This window comes from Alexandromys fortis, unplaced genomic scaffold (assembly GCF_014885135.2).
Source record: "Alexandromys fortis isolate MF-2015 unplaced genomic scaffold, M_Fortis_MF-2015_v1.1 scaffold_3, whole genome shotgun sequence".
Lineage (NCBI taxonomy): Eukaryota > Metazoa > Chordata > Mammalia > Rodentia > Cricetidae > Alexandromys > Alexandromys fortis.
In genome coordinates, this window is record NW_026067909.1 from 9,036,297 (window position 1) to 9,055,671 (window position 19,375).

A 19,375-nucleotide genomic window follows, 5' to 3' on the forward strand; every position below is an offset into this window, starting at 1 on the left:
ATACACATTAGAGTACTATGCTGCGGTAAAAAACAGTGACTTCTCGAATTTTGCATGCAAATGGATGGAAATAGAAAACACTATCCTGAGCGAGGTAACCCAGACCCAAAAAGATGAACATGGGATGTACTAACTCATAATTGGTTTCTAGCCATAAATAAAGGTCACGGAGTATATACCTGGTGAACCTAAAGAAGCTAAATAAGAAGGTGAACCCAAGGAAAATCATATAGTTATCCTCTTGGCTATAGGAAGTAGACAAAATTGCCGGGGAGAAAATTGAGATCTTGGGGGTGGGGTGGGTTGGGGATAAGGGGGGAAAGGGAGAGAAAAGTGAGAAGGGGAGGATTGGGGGGAACTTGGGGAAACAGGAAGATTGGGATAAAGGAAGGTTGGATAGGGGAGCAGGGAAGCACATATCTTAGTTAAGGGAGCCACCTTAGGGCTGGCAAGAGACTTGAACCTAGAGTGGCTCCCAAGAGCCCAAGGCAATGTCCCCAGTTAGTCCCTTGGGAAGCTGAGGATAGGGAACCTGAAATGACCCTAACCTATAGCAATACTGGCATTCTTTTTATAGGGATGGAGCAGACTTTAGGTCTTTGCCTTTGCTTTCCTCTATTGTAGTTTGTGATCTGCAGAGAGAGAGAGAGACAGACAGAGAGAAAGAGAGAGAGAGAGAGCTGTGCTGTCCCGAGTCTAGCTCACCTGTTCCCTCCTGCAGCAGGGAAGTCTAGAATGCAAGCTGACTAACCATTTACACAACTCCACCTTCTATTGAGTGTGGGCACCTAGAACTAGGAATGCTCCCAGCTCACTGGTGCCATCTACTTGCCCAGCCTCCACCTTATCTGACCTTTTGGCTTCCTCTTTGTAAGCAGGTATCCCAAAGCAGATGAGAGAAAAGTGTCCCAGAATTCTGCCTGAGTTGGTTCTGGTGATAAATTTCTACAAAGCTTTTTCCTTTTGTGTGAGATTTTACATCAAAGCATGCTCAGCCTGATGTCTTATCCTCCATGTCCAGCGTGGTTTCCCAGTCTGTGTTTCCAAAACTATCTTGCCTCGAGCAGTAGCATTTGATGTTCCTTAGTCAGTACTGGGGCTTTCTGTACAAATAGAAGTAACTGTCTCAGCCCTTGTCACAGGGGTTACGAAGAAGTATCAAGCAAAGTGACAAGGACCTGATGGAAAGAGCATAACCCTTTATGTGGGACCCTTACCTGTCCTCCAGTCAAGCTCAGAAAATGGATCAGTAGAATTAGGTTCTGCATCTTCACGGGATAGATTTAAGAGGCATTTGCTGCTTCTATCTAGAGGCTCCAAAATCCTATTTTTATGCATGCCACACAGACCAGAAGGGTTTGTAAAAATCAGTTGGGCCTTAGGTAAGGGATGACTTTGAGTCTCCAGTGTTCATTATATGAGTGTTTGTATGGCAATGTACCAAAATAACTACATGCATCATTTGAGTAAATGTTGAGAAAACATGGTCCCTCCTGGACAGTCAGCCTAGTGAAAGGCCCCCTTACTGCAGTAGTAGGCTAGCAGCTTTGCCATTCTCTCAGCCATCAGGATACTCCTTAATCTTCAGGATAAAACTGAAATCATTAAGTCTGACCCACAGCTCTTACTCATATCACATACTTCCCTTTCCCCTCTCAGGCTGGCCATCTCTTGTTCTAAAAGGTTCTTTAGACCACAGTAAGCATATGTCTCCTGAGAACTTTCACATCTTCTGCAGGGTGTTTCACTAGGCATCTCACATGTGATTAGGCAGTTAATATAGGAGAGATTATGAAATGCAAGCAAGCACTGCACCCCATGTGGATATTACTCACTATTGTTTTTCTCAGAATGCTCAGAGCCTAGAAGGTGCCATAGACACAGTAGATAGCAAAACATTATTTACTAAAGAAATGATTGGGGCTGGAGAGATGGCTCAGTGGTTAAGAGCATTGCCTGCTCTTCCAAAGGTCCTGAGTTCAATTCCCGGCAACCACATGGTGGCTCACAACCATCTGTAATGAGGTCTGGTGCCCTCTTCTGGCTTGCAGACATATACACAGACAGAATATTGTATACATAATAAATAAATAAGTATTTAAAAAAATGATTGTGGAAAAGTAAGAAAAGAAGGGGATAAGAACAAGGAAAAACTCCTGGAGTGTAGAGAGGCCTGAAGGGCTTTACTAGGCAAAACTGGGTGGGACTGGGTGGGGCAGGCCCTGGATACTTTGAACTGGCTCCAAGAGACAATTAACAAGCAAACCGTCAGTCAAGATGACTTAGATTCAGATTTGAGGGTTGAAAAGGCTCACAGAATTAACTGAGCTAGAGATGGAAGAAAAGAAAAAAATTAGTTCCAGATTTCTGATTCCCAATGTCTTCATGGGGTCATTGGGTCGTGTTCTAGGGGGACAAAGAACACTTCAAAGGGAAAGGGCTCCACAACACTTCACTGAGGAGGGATAGTACTCAGTCTTTCTAGCTTAGTTTCTCCCAAAACGGGAAGTCCTGTGACCTTTAGATTTTAGTAAATGATGTTTCTCTAAACCAGAAAGCTGTGAATCGAAGTGCTTGAGCTGTGAAGGTTAAAATCCATGAGTTTAGAAATGATGCTAAGAATTCTATCAAGAGACAGAAAAGAGGAGGGATCCTCTTTTGGAGTGGCTGCCTATAATTTATTTAGCATGGTAAAGGTTCAGAGCAAAGTATGAAACCAAAGAAAATAAACTGGTTCTAAGAAGAAACAGCTAGGAAACACAGCCTTCTGGGCCCCTCTCTTGTGCTTCTTCTGCACCTGAACATCCTACCCAGGACCCAAGACCATTTCCCCCTCCTCCCCTGCTTCTCCACAAATTGACTATTTGGAGTAATTCCTATTGGTCCCTTTGTCTTAGGGATTATTTTCAATAATGGACCCACTTGGAAGGATGTCCGGCGGTTTTCCCTAAGCATTCTCCGCGACTATGGGATGGGGAAAGAGGGCAATGAGGCCCGCATCCAGAGAGAGTCACGCTTCCTGGTGGAGGAACTCAAGAAGACCAAGGGTTCGTATCTCTGCAGTCAGAAAGGATCATGGCTAGGCTCCCAAGGACACTGAACAACCTAGAGGCAGTTGGTAGTTAAAGTGTTGGTCCCTAGGCACTACCTTTCCATTTGAGTTCCAGTTCTTCTTCCCAGAAGAGAAAGGCTGACTGCCAGCTGTGGTTGTTGTGGTTGTTGTGGTTGTTGTACTCTACATAGCATTAAAGAGTAAAGACACTGGGAGACTCAAAAATTCACTATGTCAGATGGTAGTGGCTCACGCCTTTAATCTCAGCACTTTGGAAGGCAGAGGCAGGTGGATCTCTGTGTGTTCGAGGCCAGTCTGGTATACAGAGCAAGTTCCAGGACAGGTTCCAAAGCTACAGAGAAACCCTGTCTCAAAAAATCAAAACAAAACAAAATAATTCTTTATGTCCTCAGTGAGAACTCATGAAAGACAGAGCTGGCTATGGAAGGCCACAGTGAGATGCTTACACTCTACCTGTTTTTCAGGCCAGCCTTTCGACCCCACCTTCCTGGTTGGCTGTGCACCCTTCAATGTCATTGCGGACATCCTCTTCAACAAACGTTTTGATTACAATGACAAGAAGGCTCTGAGACTCATGAGTTTGTTCAATGAAAACTTCTACCTGCTGAGTACTCCCTGGATCCAGGTGACAATGCTCCTCCTCTTCCAGGAACCTTTGGTTGCATTGTTTACATTAAAAGAAGAAAAATGCAGGTTGTGTGGGAGAGACAGGCTTAGAAAAGCAAAGAGCAGGAGCTTGCAAGAAGGCATCTGACTGGGCTGGCTCAGTACCCTTCTCACTTCAGTACCTGTGTCTTCTCACATGTACACATTCCTAGCCACACTACCCCCAAAAGACAGTTGGACCCAATGTTCTAAATAGTATGGTAAAGGCAACATAAATTCATTGTTTGGAAGTTCCCATCAGTTACATAGTTTTCTTCTCCTTAGCTTTACAATAACTTTGCGGATTATCTGCGATACCTACCCGGAACTCATAGAAAAATAATGAAAAATGCATCTGAAATAAAACAGTACGCACTCGAAAAAGCCAAAGAACACCTTCAGTCGCTGGACTCTAACTGTCCCCGGGATGTGACTGACTGCTTGCTTAGAGAGATGGAAAAGGTACTGGACGAAATGGGCTTGCTGGGGTGGGGCAGAATGCATACAGTTCTTACATTATGATGGACTTGCTGGTGTTCAGACTGAGCACCATGGTTGCATTTTGATATTCGTGGTTTTTTATAAACATGCTTGGCTTCAGCATGATCACTATGCTCTTCTCTGGTCAGTTTTGGAGGGAAGGGTCCCTCTGTTCAGCTCCCTGCAGGCCAAGATGAACTGCAACCCTTTGGAGAATTTAGTCTTGTCTGAGGAAACTTCAGTACCCCTTTCAGTATTTATTATCCAAGTTTTCTTGGCTTTTAGGATTCTAGGCCTCTCCAGTTTCATATTCCTGCAGCCTCTAGGACCACTTAGATTGCTACCCCTTACTTTCTTCTTGTAATGGCTTTAAAACATGTAAAATCCTACACTGATTTCCTCTAGATAATTTCCATTTGAGAATCCCCTATGATTAGCTCAACCTCTCCCAGTCTCTGGTCCAAAAGCTCAGCCTCGAGCCTAAAAAGAAGCTGAGACTAGCTCCTGCAGCTCAGAAGGCTGTTATCATTATTAGACAACTCTGGCTCTGATGAGAAGGATAAGGCCCTGTAGTTTGGGTAAGAAAGCCTTTCCTGTGCTTAGCCTGTTTCCTGGAAGCATTGGCTTCTGCCATCATGAGGTAGAAATGGCTGTTTCGTGGTACTACAAGTAGAGTCTGACATAACCTGGTCCCTCCCTGCTGACGAGCAATAGGCATAACCTTCTTACACCTGAAGAGCTCCATCTCACCATGTCCCTATCTGTCTCCAACTTCACAGGAAAAACACAGCAAAGAACCCATGTACACAATGGAAAATATTTCTGTGACTTTGGCCGACATGTTCTTTGCGGGGACAGAGACCACCAGCACAACCCTGAGATACGGGCTCCTGATTCTCATGAAATACCCAGAGATTGAAGGTACATAAATGAGAAGCTGAACTCTCATGTGAACAGCTGAGCCTAACAGATCACCCTATGCAAGCCGGGCTACCGCTGCTGTTCGGTGGCTGCTTACTGACCTTCTCAGTGCTCCAAGATCACTGAAAGAACTTCTTTAAGGGCACAGACCTTATTGCCAGGACCTAGGAACCTAAGAACTGGCTGTTCCCCTACACACTCCACTGGGATGCCTATGACCCAGTGATGAAATGGGGAGGGGAATGAGTCTGTGCTCTGCACTGTAAATAACTTATTTACAAAGAAGAAAATAATATTCCCGTTTCCCCTGAGAAAGACTTTTTGAGTTATAGGCTGAGACAGGCCTAGTGGCTAGGCTGGAGTCATCCCAGAGCATCTTACCCCTGAGGACTCTGAAGTAGAGATTGAGAGAGAAGCAATCAAGGCAGCCCAAAATACACTTCACTTTCTCTTCAAGACAGGAGTAAGTCTGTGCCTGAAGCAGGCACAGGAGCTTAACCCAGTATGCAGAAGGTCATATGTACATTTGCCAGACAGAGGCAGTGTGATGACCCCTACATGTAAATCGATGGGAATTACCTTTAGGGGAGAAATTGAGAGGGGGTTACAACCTAAGATGAAGGTACTCAAAGGCCTGAAACCCTGCCATTCTCTGAGCTGAGTGTAGATCTGGGCAGCTACTACAGACAAAGCAATGCTTCCCAAGAACATGGTTGTGTATCTGTCGACCCATGGCCAAGCTTTGAGCTCTGGCCTTTCTGTAAGCAATGCTGACATCTCACAGAAAAATGAAAACTGAAGATGATTAAAGTCTAGGGAGGGAAATATTCAAATTACAGTACCTAGAACATTGACTACAGGGAAACATGAACTAAAAATGTTTTCAATTATTAATTTAATGAATTTCTAATATAGACAAGGAGAAAGTAAATGGCAGGCATCCATACATCTGCTACCAAACTGAACATCTACTGACATTTTGTTTTGTTTACTTTGGAGCTCTTAACAAATCAAACATTATATGGCTAGCCAGAGCCCAACCAACTCACTCTTCCCTGTCTCACTCCCCAGATTTGGTGAAATTTCAGGGCCACTGTGTAGCATTCCCATGTGACTTGGACTTTTAATATAAACTAAATATCGATACAACATAACTCATTATTTTTATATATGCCTTAATATTATACCATACCATATACAACTTAATGCCCCTTGCTTTTTTCACTCCACATATTGTTATTGTCTGATGTTGGGTCATAGATGCTGCAGTAGAGAGAGAAGCTCACCAAGATACTAAGCCTTCATTGTGCCAAGGAGCAGAGAGGCACAGCCTTCTTGAAAAGACTGACACATGACTAGCTCATGCCAGTTACCTTATGCAAACAACCACAAGGTTAATTGGGATTGGGAAAGGTTCCAGCTACCAAAGTAATCTTGTTCTTGCTGTCCATGAGAGCAAAAAACCCACACAAATCTCAGTCCCTTCTCATTTTGGCAAGCCAGAATCAAAAGTAAGAAGTCTAGGTCTGCCAGGAAGTGTCTTGGGACCAAGGTCGGTGTAACTGCAAGCTCTCAGGGAGCGCCAAGTGCAGACTCTCCAGAGAAACAATTCTTCAAGGTTTAAATAGTCTCAAAACAATTTCTCAGTCTCTACTGATTAACCCAAACATAGCAATGACTTTGGTAAAATGATACTTTTAAAGTCAGACACAAAGGCTTTACTATACATTTCACTTAAATACAGTCTTTACTTACATATCACTACACATTATAGAGACCCACAGTGAATTCCAAACACAAAAAGACTAAGGAACTTGGCAAAGACTGCTGTTACCTCTGTTGTAATCACAGGGACTATCAGATTTCAAGATCTATATTCTAGTCTGTCACCCTCTTATTTCTAACAATAGTAAACCAGCCTAAGGTGATAACGAAAAAATTCTCTTCAAGAAGAAATGTTCAAGATCCTTTTGTTATCTATACTCCTCATATGAAGAGAATTGGGAAAAACTATCACCAGCTATGACAATGGATGCCCAAACTTCGTGTCAATTGTGAATAATCTCACAGATCTTAGCTTTCACTGACATGTGTGAGGAAGCGATTTAACAATTCAAAGTACCTCAGGATTATAAATTCAGGATAAGGTGCTCCATAAGCATGCAATGGGTGACTTGGCAGATGAATAGAAGGTAATTAGATAGTGTGTGGGTGGATGAAGGGATCAGGAAATAGTTGAGATAGATGGATGAGTAGGTGACTGAGTAGGTGAGTGAGAGTATAGAGGGGTAAGTGGATAGGTAGGTGGATGGCAGATAAGTGAGCAAGTAGATGGAAGTAATTCTATATATTGGTGGATAGTAGGTAAACATCAATTCTGAATTAAACCTTTAAGTTGATCTCATTTATACCTTGACAGAGAAACTTCATGAAGAAATTGACAGGGTTATTGGGCCAAGCCGTGTCCCCGCTGTCAAAGACAGACTGGAGATGCCCTACATGGATGCTGTGGTGCATGAGATTCAGAGATTCATCAATCTTGTCCCCTCCAACCTGCCCCATGAAGCAACCCAAGATACCAAGTTCCGAGGATATGTTATTCCCAAGGTGAGGCATGAGCCAGAGAGCCCTCCATGGGCATTATCACCTAAGCTGCCCTTCGGGACTGGAACTCAAGAACCTTTACCAGCCAGCATATGTGGCTGCAATGTGGGAATCAAGTCAGTACTCTTAACCTGCAGAACACTTCACTCACAGTCACCTCAATAACCCTGTGAACCAAAGAGTGAAGGGGATTGTGGAAAATGTCTCTTTCTACTGGTCCATAGGACTTGTAGAACATTGTAACACAGATCCCATGGCATCACTAACCCAACCTGGGACGCACCCTACAAAAGATATAGGGCCTTCCTCTTCACTTATATCTGATCCCTAGCTCTTTTCTATGTAATCCTTAAATAGACAACATGACAAATAAAATATGCTGTCCTTCATTATGTAACATTCCAACAGCCCTCTTCACAAGGTTCTTCCAGATGAAAGCCTATGTTTTCTTAACTTGACTAATAGGAACTTCTACTTCTTCCAGGGTACAATTGTGATTCCAACTCTGGACTCCCTTCTATATGACAGCCAAGAGTTTCCAGATCCAGAGAAGTTTAATCCTGAGCATTTTCTGAATGAAAATGGGAAGTTCAAGTACAGTGACTATTTCAAGCCATTTTCTGCAGGTAAGCATAGCTCTGGGGTCAAACCATCCCTGGGAAATTGTCTTCTCCAATCCTATGCCTACTTCCCACGTGCCCTTCACCTATCCTAGATGACGACTGCCGTCCCTACCTCCCATGCCCTTGTACACATAACACTAGTCTGTCCCTCCCTCTTCAGAGAAGTCAGATATCATATTTCACCAGAAGTCCTGGAAATGAGGACTAGGTTGATTATTTTATCAGAGTGGACATTTTTTTCTAGATTGTTAAACTGTTAAGCTGTTTCTACTTTAACCAGATGCCGTAAAAAGCTCTCAAAACTATATTACTTCATTTTGCTAAAGTCTGTTCTTCAGCTGCCTGAACTCTCTTTAGCAAGCATCTGGACCTTCCAGGTGGTCCCATCTCAGGGCCTCACCAAGGGTTCCAGTAAAGGGAGAGTCGCAGTCAGTTTGATAACTTTAACCACCTATGTTTGCATAGGCTTCCCTGTCCCACCTTCCTTGTTGTTATGGCAGAGAAGCTTTGGGTCCACTTCCCTACAGTACCGCATGCTTATGCAGCAGAGTTCTGAATGAGTGGTGTCAAAAGCTGGCCTGAGTCAACGTCACTGACACTCTTGCTCTCTGACATATGACCACTGGTGTCCAGGGACCAATGGGCAGGGACAGGAAATAATTTCAGGTGGTTTGCCTGAAACCTTCTGCCACACTTCCAACACCTCAGTGTTAGAAGTGTGAGCTCTACAAGGATCCCTCCACATCTCACCAGCACTGTTGTTACTTCTAGGAAAACGTGTGTGTGTTGGAGAAGGCCTGGCTCGCATGGAATTGTTTCTGCTCTTGTCTGCTATTCTGCAGCACTTTAATCTGAAGTCTCTGGTTGACCCGAAGGACATCGACCTCAATCCTGTCACAGTTGGCTTTGGCAGTGTCCCACCTGAATATAAACTTTGTGTCATTCCCCGCTCATGAGACCTGGTAACTACCTGTCTCGAGTGAAAAGTCAACAGAGACACCATTATTATCCCTTAAAATGTAACCATTTTTAAAAAATCTCAAGTATATAGAGTTCCTATCATAAAATGGAAAAAATAAATAAAATCTTGATGAATTATATATTAGTTGTGGACTTAGTGAGGGGAACCTTGTCCCCTTGGGTATGTAAAAGTTCCCCAGTGGGGGAATACTATTCCATAGCCAACAGTATAACATCTTCCAATCTGTCTGTCCCTGACTTCTCTCTAGTATTTCTTTGGATATGTGGGATGATCCTGGTTATCTACCCATCACAAAACCCTGAATTTAACTGTATATTCAAAGTTCTCTTACCATATAGAGTAATGTATTCATAGATTCTTGGGATTATAATATAGTACGTTAGACTGGCCCCACTTTCCAGCTCAACTACTTGGGTACACTACTGAAATCCAAAGCTAATAGACACAACAGTGGCCCCACTGAAAGTACTTGGATCACCATGACTCCACAAAGGCAAGACTGCTTCCAGAAAAAACGAAAAGTGTAATTATAAAATGTGCTTTGGGACAGAGAGGTTCCAACTTAAGGATTGCTATTAGGGAAATTCTGAAGTGACAGGGAAAAGATAGGGTGTATGTAGCTCTAAGGGCCATTAACTAACTGTAGCATCATCTGGCCTCTGCCTGAGGTTGACACCTGATCAGCAGAGCCACTATTTTCACTTAGTGGTGAAGCTTGGAATGGCTCAATTCCGGTTGTCTTTTCAAGGAAATAGCATTAAATTCTCAAGTACAAACCAAGCAAGGCGGTACATATCTTTAATCCCAGCACTCAGGAAGCAAAGGCAGGCAGATCTCTGAATCTGAGATCAGCCTAGTCTACATAGCAAATTCTAAACCAGTCAGGACTACACAGTGAGACTCTGTCTCAAATCAAACAAACCAAACAGTACAGTTCTTTGGGAGAATTGGTCTTACCTTAAGGGATTTACTATTGCTCTGTAGTATACATATTTCTTCCAGGGTTGGCAAGTTCATGCCCATCTTGAAGATACAGAGACTGTGGCAACCTACAGAACCCTTGTCCCTGAATCATGGCAATGAAACACGCTACACAGAAGATAGTGAGCTCTATGAGAATAGAGTTGTTAGCATTCACTTCTGCATGGAAGGGTGAAGTCACAAGGCCCTCGGGAGATCCTTACAAGATCCTCTTCTGAGATTCCATTCAATACTCCCTCATTCCCAAATGTTACAATCTATAAGAGGAAAAAAAACTGACTTGGGGCAGGACTTTTCATTAAGAGGTATAGCTGCCTCTGAATTATCCATGCTCTTGTAAATCACCCCACTGACTCATGTATTCACTGGGCTGGATTAGACAAAATCTTTCTTTGTTGTCTCCATATCTATTTGGGGAGAATATACATTTAATTTGCACATTACTAGGAAAACAACAAAGCAAATGGCAACCAAACCAGGACCCAGAAGAACCAAGGATGAATGGGGAGGGTCTGCCCACTTATGTCCTCAGCAAACAAATGACCATTTTTAATTTGGGATATTCCTGTAACACTGTCTTGTTCATGAACAATACAGACTACATACAGACTCAAATTACACTGACTTTGCTTAAAGAATGAGGTGGATTCTAGAATTAAGTAAGAATTGGCGATGTATCTTTCTTTTATTTCTAAGTCAATGCTATGTGGCCTATATGAAGGAATTAAACTACAGGTAGATTCAGATCCTGTAAGAAGGTCCACATCTTCTGCCCAGGGGCAGAAGAGTGAGCAAGAGATGGGGAAAGCATTAACTAATGACTTACAGTATGGACCCTAAGCTAGTCAATAATTAAAATTGAACCAATGTATCTCCAGGTTCAAAGAGTTGAGGGGCTTGGCCCTAACACCCATTCTCCCACCCAAGACATACTCAGATGAAGCAAACTATACAAAACAGCCTTTATTTCAAAGGGTCCCATATGGTGACCTGGTAAGTCTTCCAGGTCAAGAAGGGTATCAGGTCCTGCTTGGCGGGCACTCTTGGTCTTCCTCCTCATGGACTCCTAGGGGCTTGGGACTGGCCTGTGGGAGGTAAAGGTCCAGGAATATTTTCCTGCTCATGCCATTCCCCCTTCCACCTTTCTGTACCCAAGCTACCATGGATTTACACCTTTGCCTTAGCTATGCCTCCTGCAGTATGAGTACTCTTTCCCACAGTCTATACTCTGGGGAACGCCACTATCCTCCTTTCCCTTTGCTCCAGGATGTACCATCCTCTGTGAGTTGTCTCCTTCATCTTGCATACTCTGAACTTGGGCAAGGATCTGTAACCCATGCTTTTCCAGTTCTTCTTTCAGCCTGTTAAGGAAGAGTGAACAAAGAGAAGGGATGCAGGCAAACTGGGGAAGAATGAAGAGGCACATGGTAGAACAAGGGAAGCAGATGTCATTCATCTTCATGAGAGGAATGAGGACACAGGAGCTCCACGCCTACCTCTGTCGTTTCTGTTGCAGCTGTAGGCACCTCTGCTGCAGCTGCTGGTGGTGCTGAGCTGCAGCCTCTAGGAGCTCCTCAGCTTTCTTGTTCTCCTCCTTGAATAGCTGCCTGGAAGTAGGGGAAAGATTCAGTGCTGGGTATTTCCTCTTCCTGCCCCACCCTGCATCTTACAATGCTGTAGCTGCCTCATGGCTTCGGAGGAAGAGCCCCTCGTTGAGGGTGGAAGGCCCCTCAGGCCCGCACAGGGCATACAGCCGATGTTTCACATCCTCCAGCTTTACCTCCATCAGTTTCTCTGCAGAGAGAAAGAGTAATGAGCAGGTGAGGGTAGGCTGGAGCAGGTGAGCGCCACCCTTCTACCCAGGCCTCACCTTCCTTGAGCAGCTGCTCCTTGCTGCTGTCCAAAGCACATATCTCATTTGCCAGATGTTCAGGCTTCTGAGGGGTGGCACAAAAAGACCCATCCAGATCTCCCAGCTTCCTCGTGCTTCAGAGAAGCCTGTACAGATCTAGTCATTTCCTTCCTAAGTTTCACTTCCTAGTTCCCTGCCCCTCAATGCACGCAAACAATGGCATAATCTTGATGGCACTAACCCTGTCATTCCCTCTTTGGACCTTCCAACCCTGGAAACAGGTTCAAGGGAAAGTATTTGAAACCCTAAAATCTGCAAACCTACAATCCTCAGCCACTCTCTGGAGAGTGAGATACTAGTGTTTCTTCTCTTCTCTCCTCCGTGGCCTCCTCACGGACTTCTGACATTAACCCATGTCCCTACTGGGGTCTGGGAACTCCCAGGTAAATACTGACTGTTCCCTGCTGTCTCTCCTGTGTCTGGGAACTCCCAGGTGAATGCTGACTGTTCCTGCTGTCTCTCCTGTGACTGGGAACTCCTGGAGTGAATGTTGACTGTTCCCTGGTGTCTCTCCTTGTGGCACAGTCTCAAACACATGCATGGACACTGTCCATGGATGACTCCACTGGTGTTATCACCGTACCCCCAGAACACTGAATGGACACAGCAATATTGGTGATTGTGAAAGACAAGCAGTGAGGACATCAAGCACCTCAAGAGTGGTCACCAGGGGCTGGACATATGGTGACAGAGCAGGACCAAAGTTGCACAGGAACCAAGTGTGTAGGTGGCATAGCTCTGTATGACTCACATGAAATTCCAAGAGGTCCTTGTGCTGACTCATCAAAACCTCCAGCTGTTCTTCAAATTCCAACCTAGGAGCCAATCACAGAGCCACAAAGGCCATAAACTACCACAGAGCTTGGCTGAGGCCTAAGCCTGTATAGCACTTAGGGACTTTGTTTATTACCACTATCCCACAGGGAATACATTTGCCTCCTTGATCATCCAGGGCATTCCTGTACCTAGAACACATCTCTAGCCCAAGCTCACCTCAGTTGTCTTAGTTTGTCCTTCTCCTTGTCAATCTGAGAGTTCAGGAAAGAAATTCTCTCTTTACACTCATGTAGCATGCTGTGCTTCCTGGGAAGGGAACCGACATTCAGTCGTGTGTTTGAATGACTCCCCAGAGGGCAGGCCGGGGACTTCTATCCTGTTCCTCTCTAGTCAGTGGGCAGTGTGGGAAGTAACAGAGCACTCAGGGGTCCACCGCAGGCATGGCATCTCACCTTTGTGTCTCACTCTCCTTCTCCTGGCACTGCAGCCGAAGAACCTTCAGGGTCTCTGTAATGACAACAGGGCCCTCTGAGTGCTTGCTGAGGCATCAGGTTTGCCAGATGGAACAAAACAGGTCATGTGAAGTCTATGGACACCTGATTGGACTTTGACATTTTCTGGATCTGGTAACAGCCATGGGAAGGGCACAGGTCAGAGGTCTCAAGGTTCTAGCTACTAGAGAGAGTGGGCTTAGAAAGGGCATCACAAAGCCTAGAGTGGGGAATATGGGAATACCTTGCTTTTTGTTCCAGATATCCTTCAGACGTGCTTTCTCTTCAAGTACTAGAAAACATGATGAAGGTTCAGACATTAGGAACCAAACACAGAAATGTCAAGGACAGTCATATGAGAGGCAAGGTATACATCTGTGACCCCAAGACAGATGCAGTTTTTTTGAGGTCAGTTCCCACCCCTATGGTACTCACACTCCTGTAAACACAATGGGCCCTAACATTCACAAGAGATGTCTGTGAGGACAATGTGTGACATCCATTAGGACTGGGGAGAACCACATCAATCAAAAAGAGCCATGTGACCAGGTGACACAAGATGATAAAAAGACTTCTCTAGTAATTCAGAGCCGGTGCTGTGAGGCAAGAACTTGTATGATCTGTGGTAATACCTGGAGGATCATCTCTGCAAAGGACTTGGGGCATTTCCAGAACTCTCCTATTAGAAGATGGGATGCTAGAAGAACATGACCTTGGAGGAAGAGAAGAATCCTGGCCCTGGTGAGGCTACTAAGTGCCTGTAACATTGCACTGAGAGAAGTCTGAGATATTCTGGGAACTTACAGTGACTCTCAGTTAACTTACATGAGTCCAGGTCCTTCTGCAGGCTATCCCAGACAGTCTGGGCCTCTCCAAGTTCCTCACTGGCTTTCCTTTTTGCTTTACCAAAGAACAGAACAAACATTTGGTAAGCACAGCCTCAAACAATGATATTTCATATTTGTCTCCAAGAAAACCTAGAGGGGCCCAGATTTTACAAAACGAGAAACAAGGCTTTCTAAATCCTGGCCCTTCTTTCTGGACTCAGGTGGCAGCAAGGCCATTCACAGGTAAATGAAGGCTATGGCAATTACACACAGAAGGGGCTTTCACTTACACTCTCATAAAAGAACTACAGATATTTAACAAGGACACCTGCATTTCCACACTGGACCTAGCCCGGAAAAACATGTAGCTGGTCTTGGATAGCAGCCAAAACTGGGCTCACCTTGCTGAACCTCATTAATGCGGTTAATCAGGACCTCAATCCGGGGCTCTAGACTTCCCACTGCAGGGCAAAAAGGAAGCTCATTGTTGATAGAGTGTGACTGCCCAGGATCCTACAGCCTTCCCTCCATGCCTATCTGCTGAACATCTCATAGGCTCAGGGGCTACATTATAGTCTCAGACATGAGTGTGAGGGTCAAGGCAGTGGTAACTTCTGTGGAGAGAAACAAAGCGCAGGAAAAGGTCTACAGATAAAGCTCAGGGTGCTTCTCAGGTGTGAGAAAGGAAGGTCCTCGGGCTCTCTGGGTAGAGTGGAGGGTGCAAAGTGCAAAGGCCTGTCCTGAGGAGGAAACAAGATGAAATAGGAACAATAAAGTTATGGGTAAAACCTCTGTATCTAACAGTGTTGTGCAATCAAGGGAGTCTTGGGACAAGGTTTTGGCAAAGCATTTTGCCTTTTATCCACTCATGCTTCCATAATTTTGAGACATTGGGGGCTCCATTTTTTGCTCAAAAACTAAAATTTAAGGGCCCAGTGAGATGGTGCTGTGGGTAAAGATCACCAAGTCTGACAACCTGAGTTTGATCCCTCAAGCTCACATAGTAGAAGGACAGAACTGACTCCCTTAAACTAGCCTCTGACTTTGACACATTCTTTGACATTTTGTGTGTGTGTATGTATGTATGTGGGTGAGCATGAACCATTGTGCGCGCACACACACACACAATGTTTCTTAAAAATTAAAATTTAAGTTCAAAAGCATCTATTTTATTTTGTGCATATGAGTGCTTTGCTTGCATATATGTCTGTGCACCACATGTGTGCCTGGTGCCTACAGAGACCAGAAGAGGGATCAGATCTCCTAGAGCTGGACTTACTAAAAATTGTGAGACATCATGAGTGCTGAGAAACAAAGCCAGTCCTCTGCATAAGCAGTTGGTGCCCTAACTGCTGACTGTCTCAATACACACATCCCCAAATTTAAGTCTTAAAGAAAGTTAATATGAATAAAGTAATTTCTTATTTTTGTGGAGTTGAATCTACATCTGCTTGACTTCAAACCTCAGGGTAAGTCTCATAGGCAAAAGAGACACATGACCTTTCTGCAACTTCTTCACCATTTCCATTAAGCCTTCAATTTTCTGTGTGGTCACACGCTGCCCTGTGGAGATACAACCAAACATTTCAAACTCGGTGGTATAAATAGCCAGGAGACGGGTCCAAGACCTAGGCTGATACTAAGATTAACTGAGGACAGATCTCTAACCAGAACAGTGTTACTGATCCTTGTCCCAAAATGGGTAGTACAAAAATGTGAGCTGGGCCCCTCCATGGACAGCCTTTCCTACCTGGTGCAATAGCACCCAGCATATTCACTCACAAAACTCCCGGTGAGGGCAGCACTATGTTTAGTTCCCTTGTGCTGCTGAGGTCCTCAAAGCTGGGTCAAGTTCGTGAAGGATTCAGGTACGAGATTGGGTGTGGTGGCACGGACCTGTAATCTTGGAAGGAGTGGCAGGAACGTCAACAGTTTAAGTCCAGCCCAGCCTTTTTCACAAGGTCAAGTTCACCTTGAGCAAACGGCTAAGGAGGTGACTAAGGGTGCCTGCATATTCAAGCCCCTGATAGTCACCACTGGGGCAAGAGGATGTTGCTAAAAAACTGGAAAGTAATTGAAAAAATCACTGCAATGGGCTGGTAGCATTATCAGTTAGGAAGTTCTACGAAGTATTATGCAAAAGCACACTGACTATAAGCAAAATGTATTAGTAAGGGATCTGGTTAAAGTATACATTCACATAGCTTTTCTATAGACAATTGATAGTGATTATAAAGTTCCCACATAAAGTAACATTTTGTAGTCATTTTTTAGTTTTTTGTTTGTTTGTCTCTTTTATTTATTTTTTTTTTAAAAAGAGGATTTCACTATGAACCACCATGGCTGTCCTGGAACTTGCTCTGTTTACCAGGCTGGACTTGAACTCAGAGATCCACCTGCCTCTGCCTCCCAAGCACTAGGATTAAAGGTGTGTGCCACTGCTGCCCAGCAATATTTATAGCCAATATATACACCTATTTTTAATTCTCTGGTGAATTAGATGTAGGAAATCACTACTTCTGTCATTACCATCACAACAAAGGAAGCAGACATTATGAGTCACCTAATTTTAAAAATGAAAATGCCACCTATTAAGAACTCTTGTAGCTGGGCGGTGGTGGCGCATGCCTTTAATCCCAGCACTTGGGAGGCAGAGGCCGGCGCATCTCTGTGAGTTCGAGATCAGCTTGGTCTACAAGAGCTAGTTCCAGGACAGGCTCCAAAACCACAGAGAAACCCTGTCTCCACAGAGAAACCCTGTCTCAAAAAACAAAAACAAAAACAAAAAAAAAAAACCCTCTTGTAAAACTGATGCTAATATTTATTGACTAAGGCTCAAGTTCTTTATTTTATTTTTATTTATTTTTATTTTTTTTATTTTTATTTTTTTTATTTTTTGGCTCAAGTTCTAAGAAACAATTCAGGCAGGGCTAGAGACCCACAGTAAACAGCACTTAACCGTGCATGTGAGACCATCCAGACTGGGAAACTATGGAGAGAATTTTTTTAACATCAAAGGGAAAGGGGGTAGAAAGGAAGACACCTAAGGAATAACAGAATCTTAAGAGACAAATCAAAATAAATAAATATATAAATAAATTTAAAATCAATTTAGTCTCAAAAAAATTAGTGAAAGTATATTTTGATCCAAATAAATGCATTGTAAAAAATACTAAAACAATTAGCAAATGTTTTAAATCAACTAGATACTTGCTGAGATAAAGGAATTGCTGGCGCCATTCTTTAGCTGTAGTGAGAGTGTTATTTTTCTGGGGCACTTGTCTCTAGATACCTACATGGGATATTTATGGATGCCACTGCTGTCTGGACTGCTCTGTCATGAAACAGGGGACTGGGTAATGGGGGAGGGGAAAAGTGACGAACAAGTCATAAATGTTAAAGCTGGAGGGTAGACTCACGGCTTAAGCCCACTTTGCTCTGTGCTTTTGTATAAACTGAGTTCATCTCAATAATAATATATTTTATCGCCCCAATGCATAGACACTAAATCGCTCTGCAGAAGTTTGGAGAACAGAAGTTTTGCTCAGAGGCGATCCGGACACCCCACGCTAGGCACGCCGGGATGGCGTCAAGTTCTGGAAGCACAGGGCGACTCCAGTTTGGGTAGGGCCACCTGACTCCAGGCCTGTGGCCACAGGGCCCCCGGGGCCAGCCTGCTCTGAAGGTGACAGGAAGACCCCACACTAGGCCTGGCATCGCAGAGGGGCAGCGGGCTGGCTCCAAGGTGAGTCACCCCCTCGGGGCCTCCGCCCAGGGTTAGCGCCCGCCGGCCCATCTCCTCAGGCCTCGACAGGAGGACATGTCACCCCACCAGCTCGCCCGGCCAACCCAGGCGCCCTTCAGCCACTACCTCCAGCCCCCTCAGGCCCGTAGAGCTGCTCCGCTGATCCCTCGGGCTCCACACCCAACGGCTGCGGTCTGGTGGCCATCCCGCTCCGTTTCCCTCAGCTGCCGCAGCAGCCTCGAAGCTGTTCCCCACTGCGCCTGCGCAGAGGCCGCCATGCGGTCATCTGCTGCGCATGCGCGGAAGGAACTTTGGGGCCAACGCCCCGCTCTCTCCCCCTGAAGTGAAAATCTCCAAGTCGGTGATTGGCCAGTTTCGGAGGCAAGTGTCTGAACAAGAAGGAAGGCCTATCCCTCTACAAGAGTTAAGGTTATGGTGGTTAGGGAGAGAATTGATTAGCATTAGAATGGAAATTTTCTACCCTCGGACAGAACAGTTATACTGAGCAGACCCATGATGCCTACTGAAAGAACTAAAGGACCTGAGGTGGACATGGTAAGCAGCCCAGTGCCCAAGACACCTTTCACCACTACTTCTAAAGAGCCTGATGCCTCCCCCTGTGCTATGCCTAAGCCATCTGCCAAGACAGCCCGGGTCTGAGCACACCCAGCTGGGGGAACTACTCTCACCTTGCTCGTCTGTGGGAGTCTCTGTGACTCAGGTACAGATCTCCTTAGACCAGAATAACCCAATAGTCCGTGTTTGGTAGTTTGCTGGGCCCCATCTCACCCTGAGGTCTCAGATACCTGCCCTGGAACCATTAGGTTCTCAGAGTTCTTAATGGGGGAAATCTGGTGAACTCCTCCCCTGACAGATGCAAAGTAGGGTTCCCTGGATCCCACTTAGCAGCAACTCGTGAGAATGAATGCCAGGTTCTTAGATTGTAAAGATGCTTTTATGTACCTGGTGTTAATAAATAACCCGGCATGAGGTAGCCATAGGGAAATAAATAGTATATATTAAGAATTACGTAGTCTGCATTTTATGGAAGACCAAGACTAAAATTATGTATGTGTCTGTGTGTAGATATATGTATATATGTTACTTGTTGATATTTTATGATAGCCACATATTTTTTCATGATCAGCAATATGAGAACATGCATGGTGAGAATGGGCATGGTGGCACCCCCTTAATCCCAGGACTCAAGAGGCAGAGGCAGGCAGATCTCTGTGAATTTGAGGGGATCCCTGTCTAATTCCTGACTTCGGTGGGATGGCTTCAAGCTTGTCTTTATTTAGGATGATATTGGCT

The 19,375-nt window shown here is 44.6% G+C and overlaps 2 protein-coding genes across 3 annotated transcripts in view; one reads left to right on the forward strand and one right to left on the reverse strand.

The window, feature by feature from the left end:
- The window catches only part of Cyp2e1 (cytochrome P450 family 2 subfamily E member 1), an 11,649-nt gene extending 2,203 nt beyond the window's left edge, over window positions 1-9,446 (forward strand). Inside the window, exons 3-9 of the mRNA XM_050136687.1 lie at window positions 2,898-3,047; window positions 3,538-3,698; window positions 4,004-4,180; window positions 4,978-5,119; window positions 7,539-7,726; window positions 8,208-8,349; window positions 9,118-9,446. Of these exons, the coding sequence (XP_049992644.1) occupies window positions 2,898-3,047; window positions 3,538-3,698; window positions 4,004-4,180; window positions 4,978-5,119; window positions 7,539-7,726; window positions 8,208-8,349; window positions 9,118-9,302 (1,145 nt within the window). The 3' untranslated portion in view covers window positions 9,303-9,446. The remainder of the gene's footprint in view (window positions 1-2,897; window positions 3,048-3,537; window positions 3,699-4,003; window positions 4,181-4,977; window positions 5,120-7,538; window positions 7,727-8,207; window positions 8,350-9,117) is intronic.
- A 1,829-nt stretch (window positions 9,447-11,275) lies between these two features.
- On the reverse strand, window positions 11,276-18,333 carry Syce1 (synaptonemal complex central element protein 1). 2 transcript variants are annotated; one of them, XM_050137181.1, is made up of 13 exons: window positions 18,188-18,333; window positions 15,817-15,879; window positions 14,718-14,777; window positions 14,315-14,389; window positions 13,734-13,781; window positions 13,451-13,505; window positions 13,215-13,304; window positions 12,973-13,036; window positions 12,180-12,246; window positions 11,980-12,103; window positions 11,806-11,916; window positions 11,583-11,670; window positions 11,276-11,394 (listed from the first exon to the last, which is right to left on the reverse strand). In XM_050137181.1, exons 1-13 carry the CDS (start codon window positions 18,264-18,266, stop codon window positions 11,329-11,331), a joined length of 990 nt encoding a protein of 329 aa, XP_049993138.1. In that variant the 5' UTR covers window positions 18,267-18,333; the 3' UTR covers window positions 11,276-11,328. The 2 variants fall into 2 exon arrangements, with proteins under 2 accessions (XP_049993138.1, XP_049993139.1); XM_050137182.1 differs by lacking the exon at window positions 14,315-14,389.
- Between the last annotated feature and the right edge of the window lie 1,042 nt (window positions 18,334-19,375).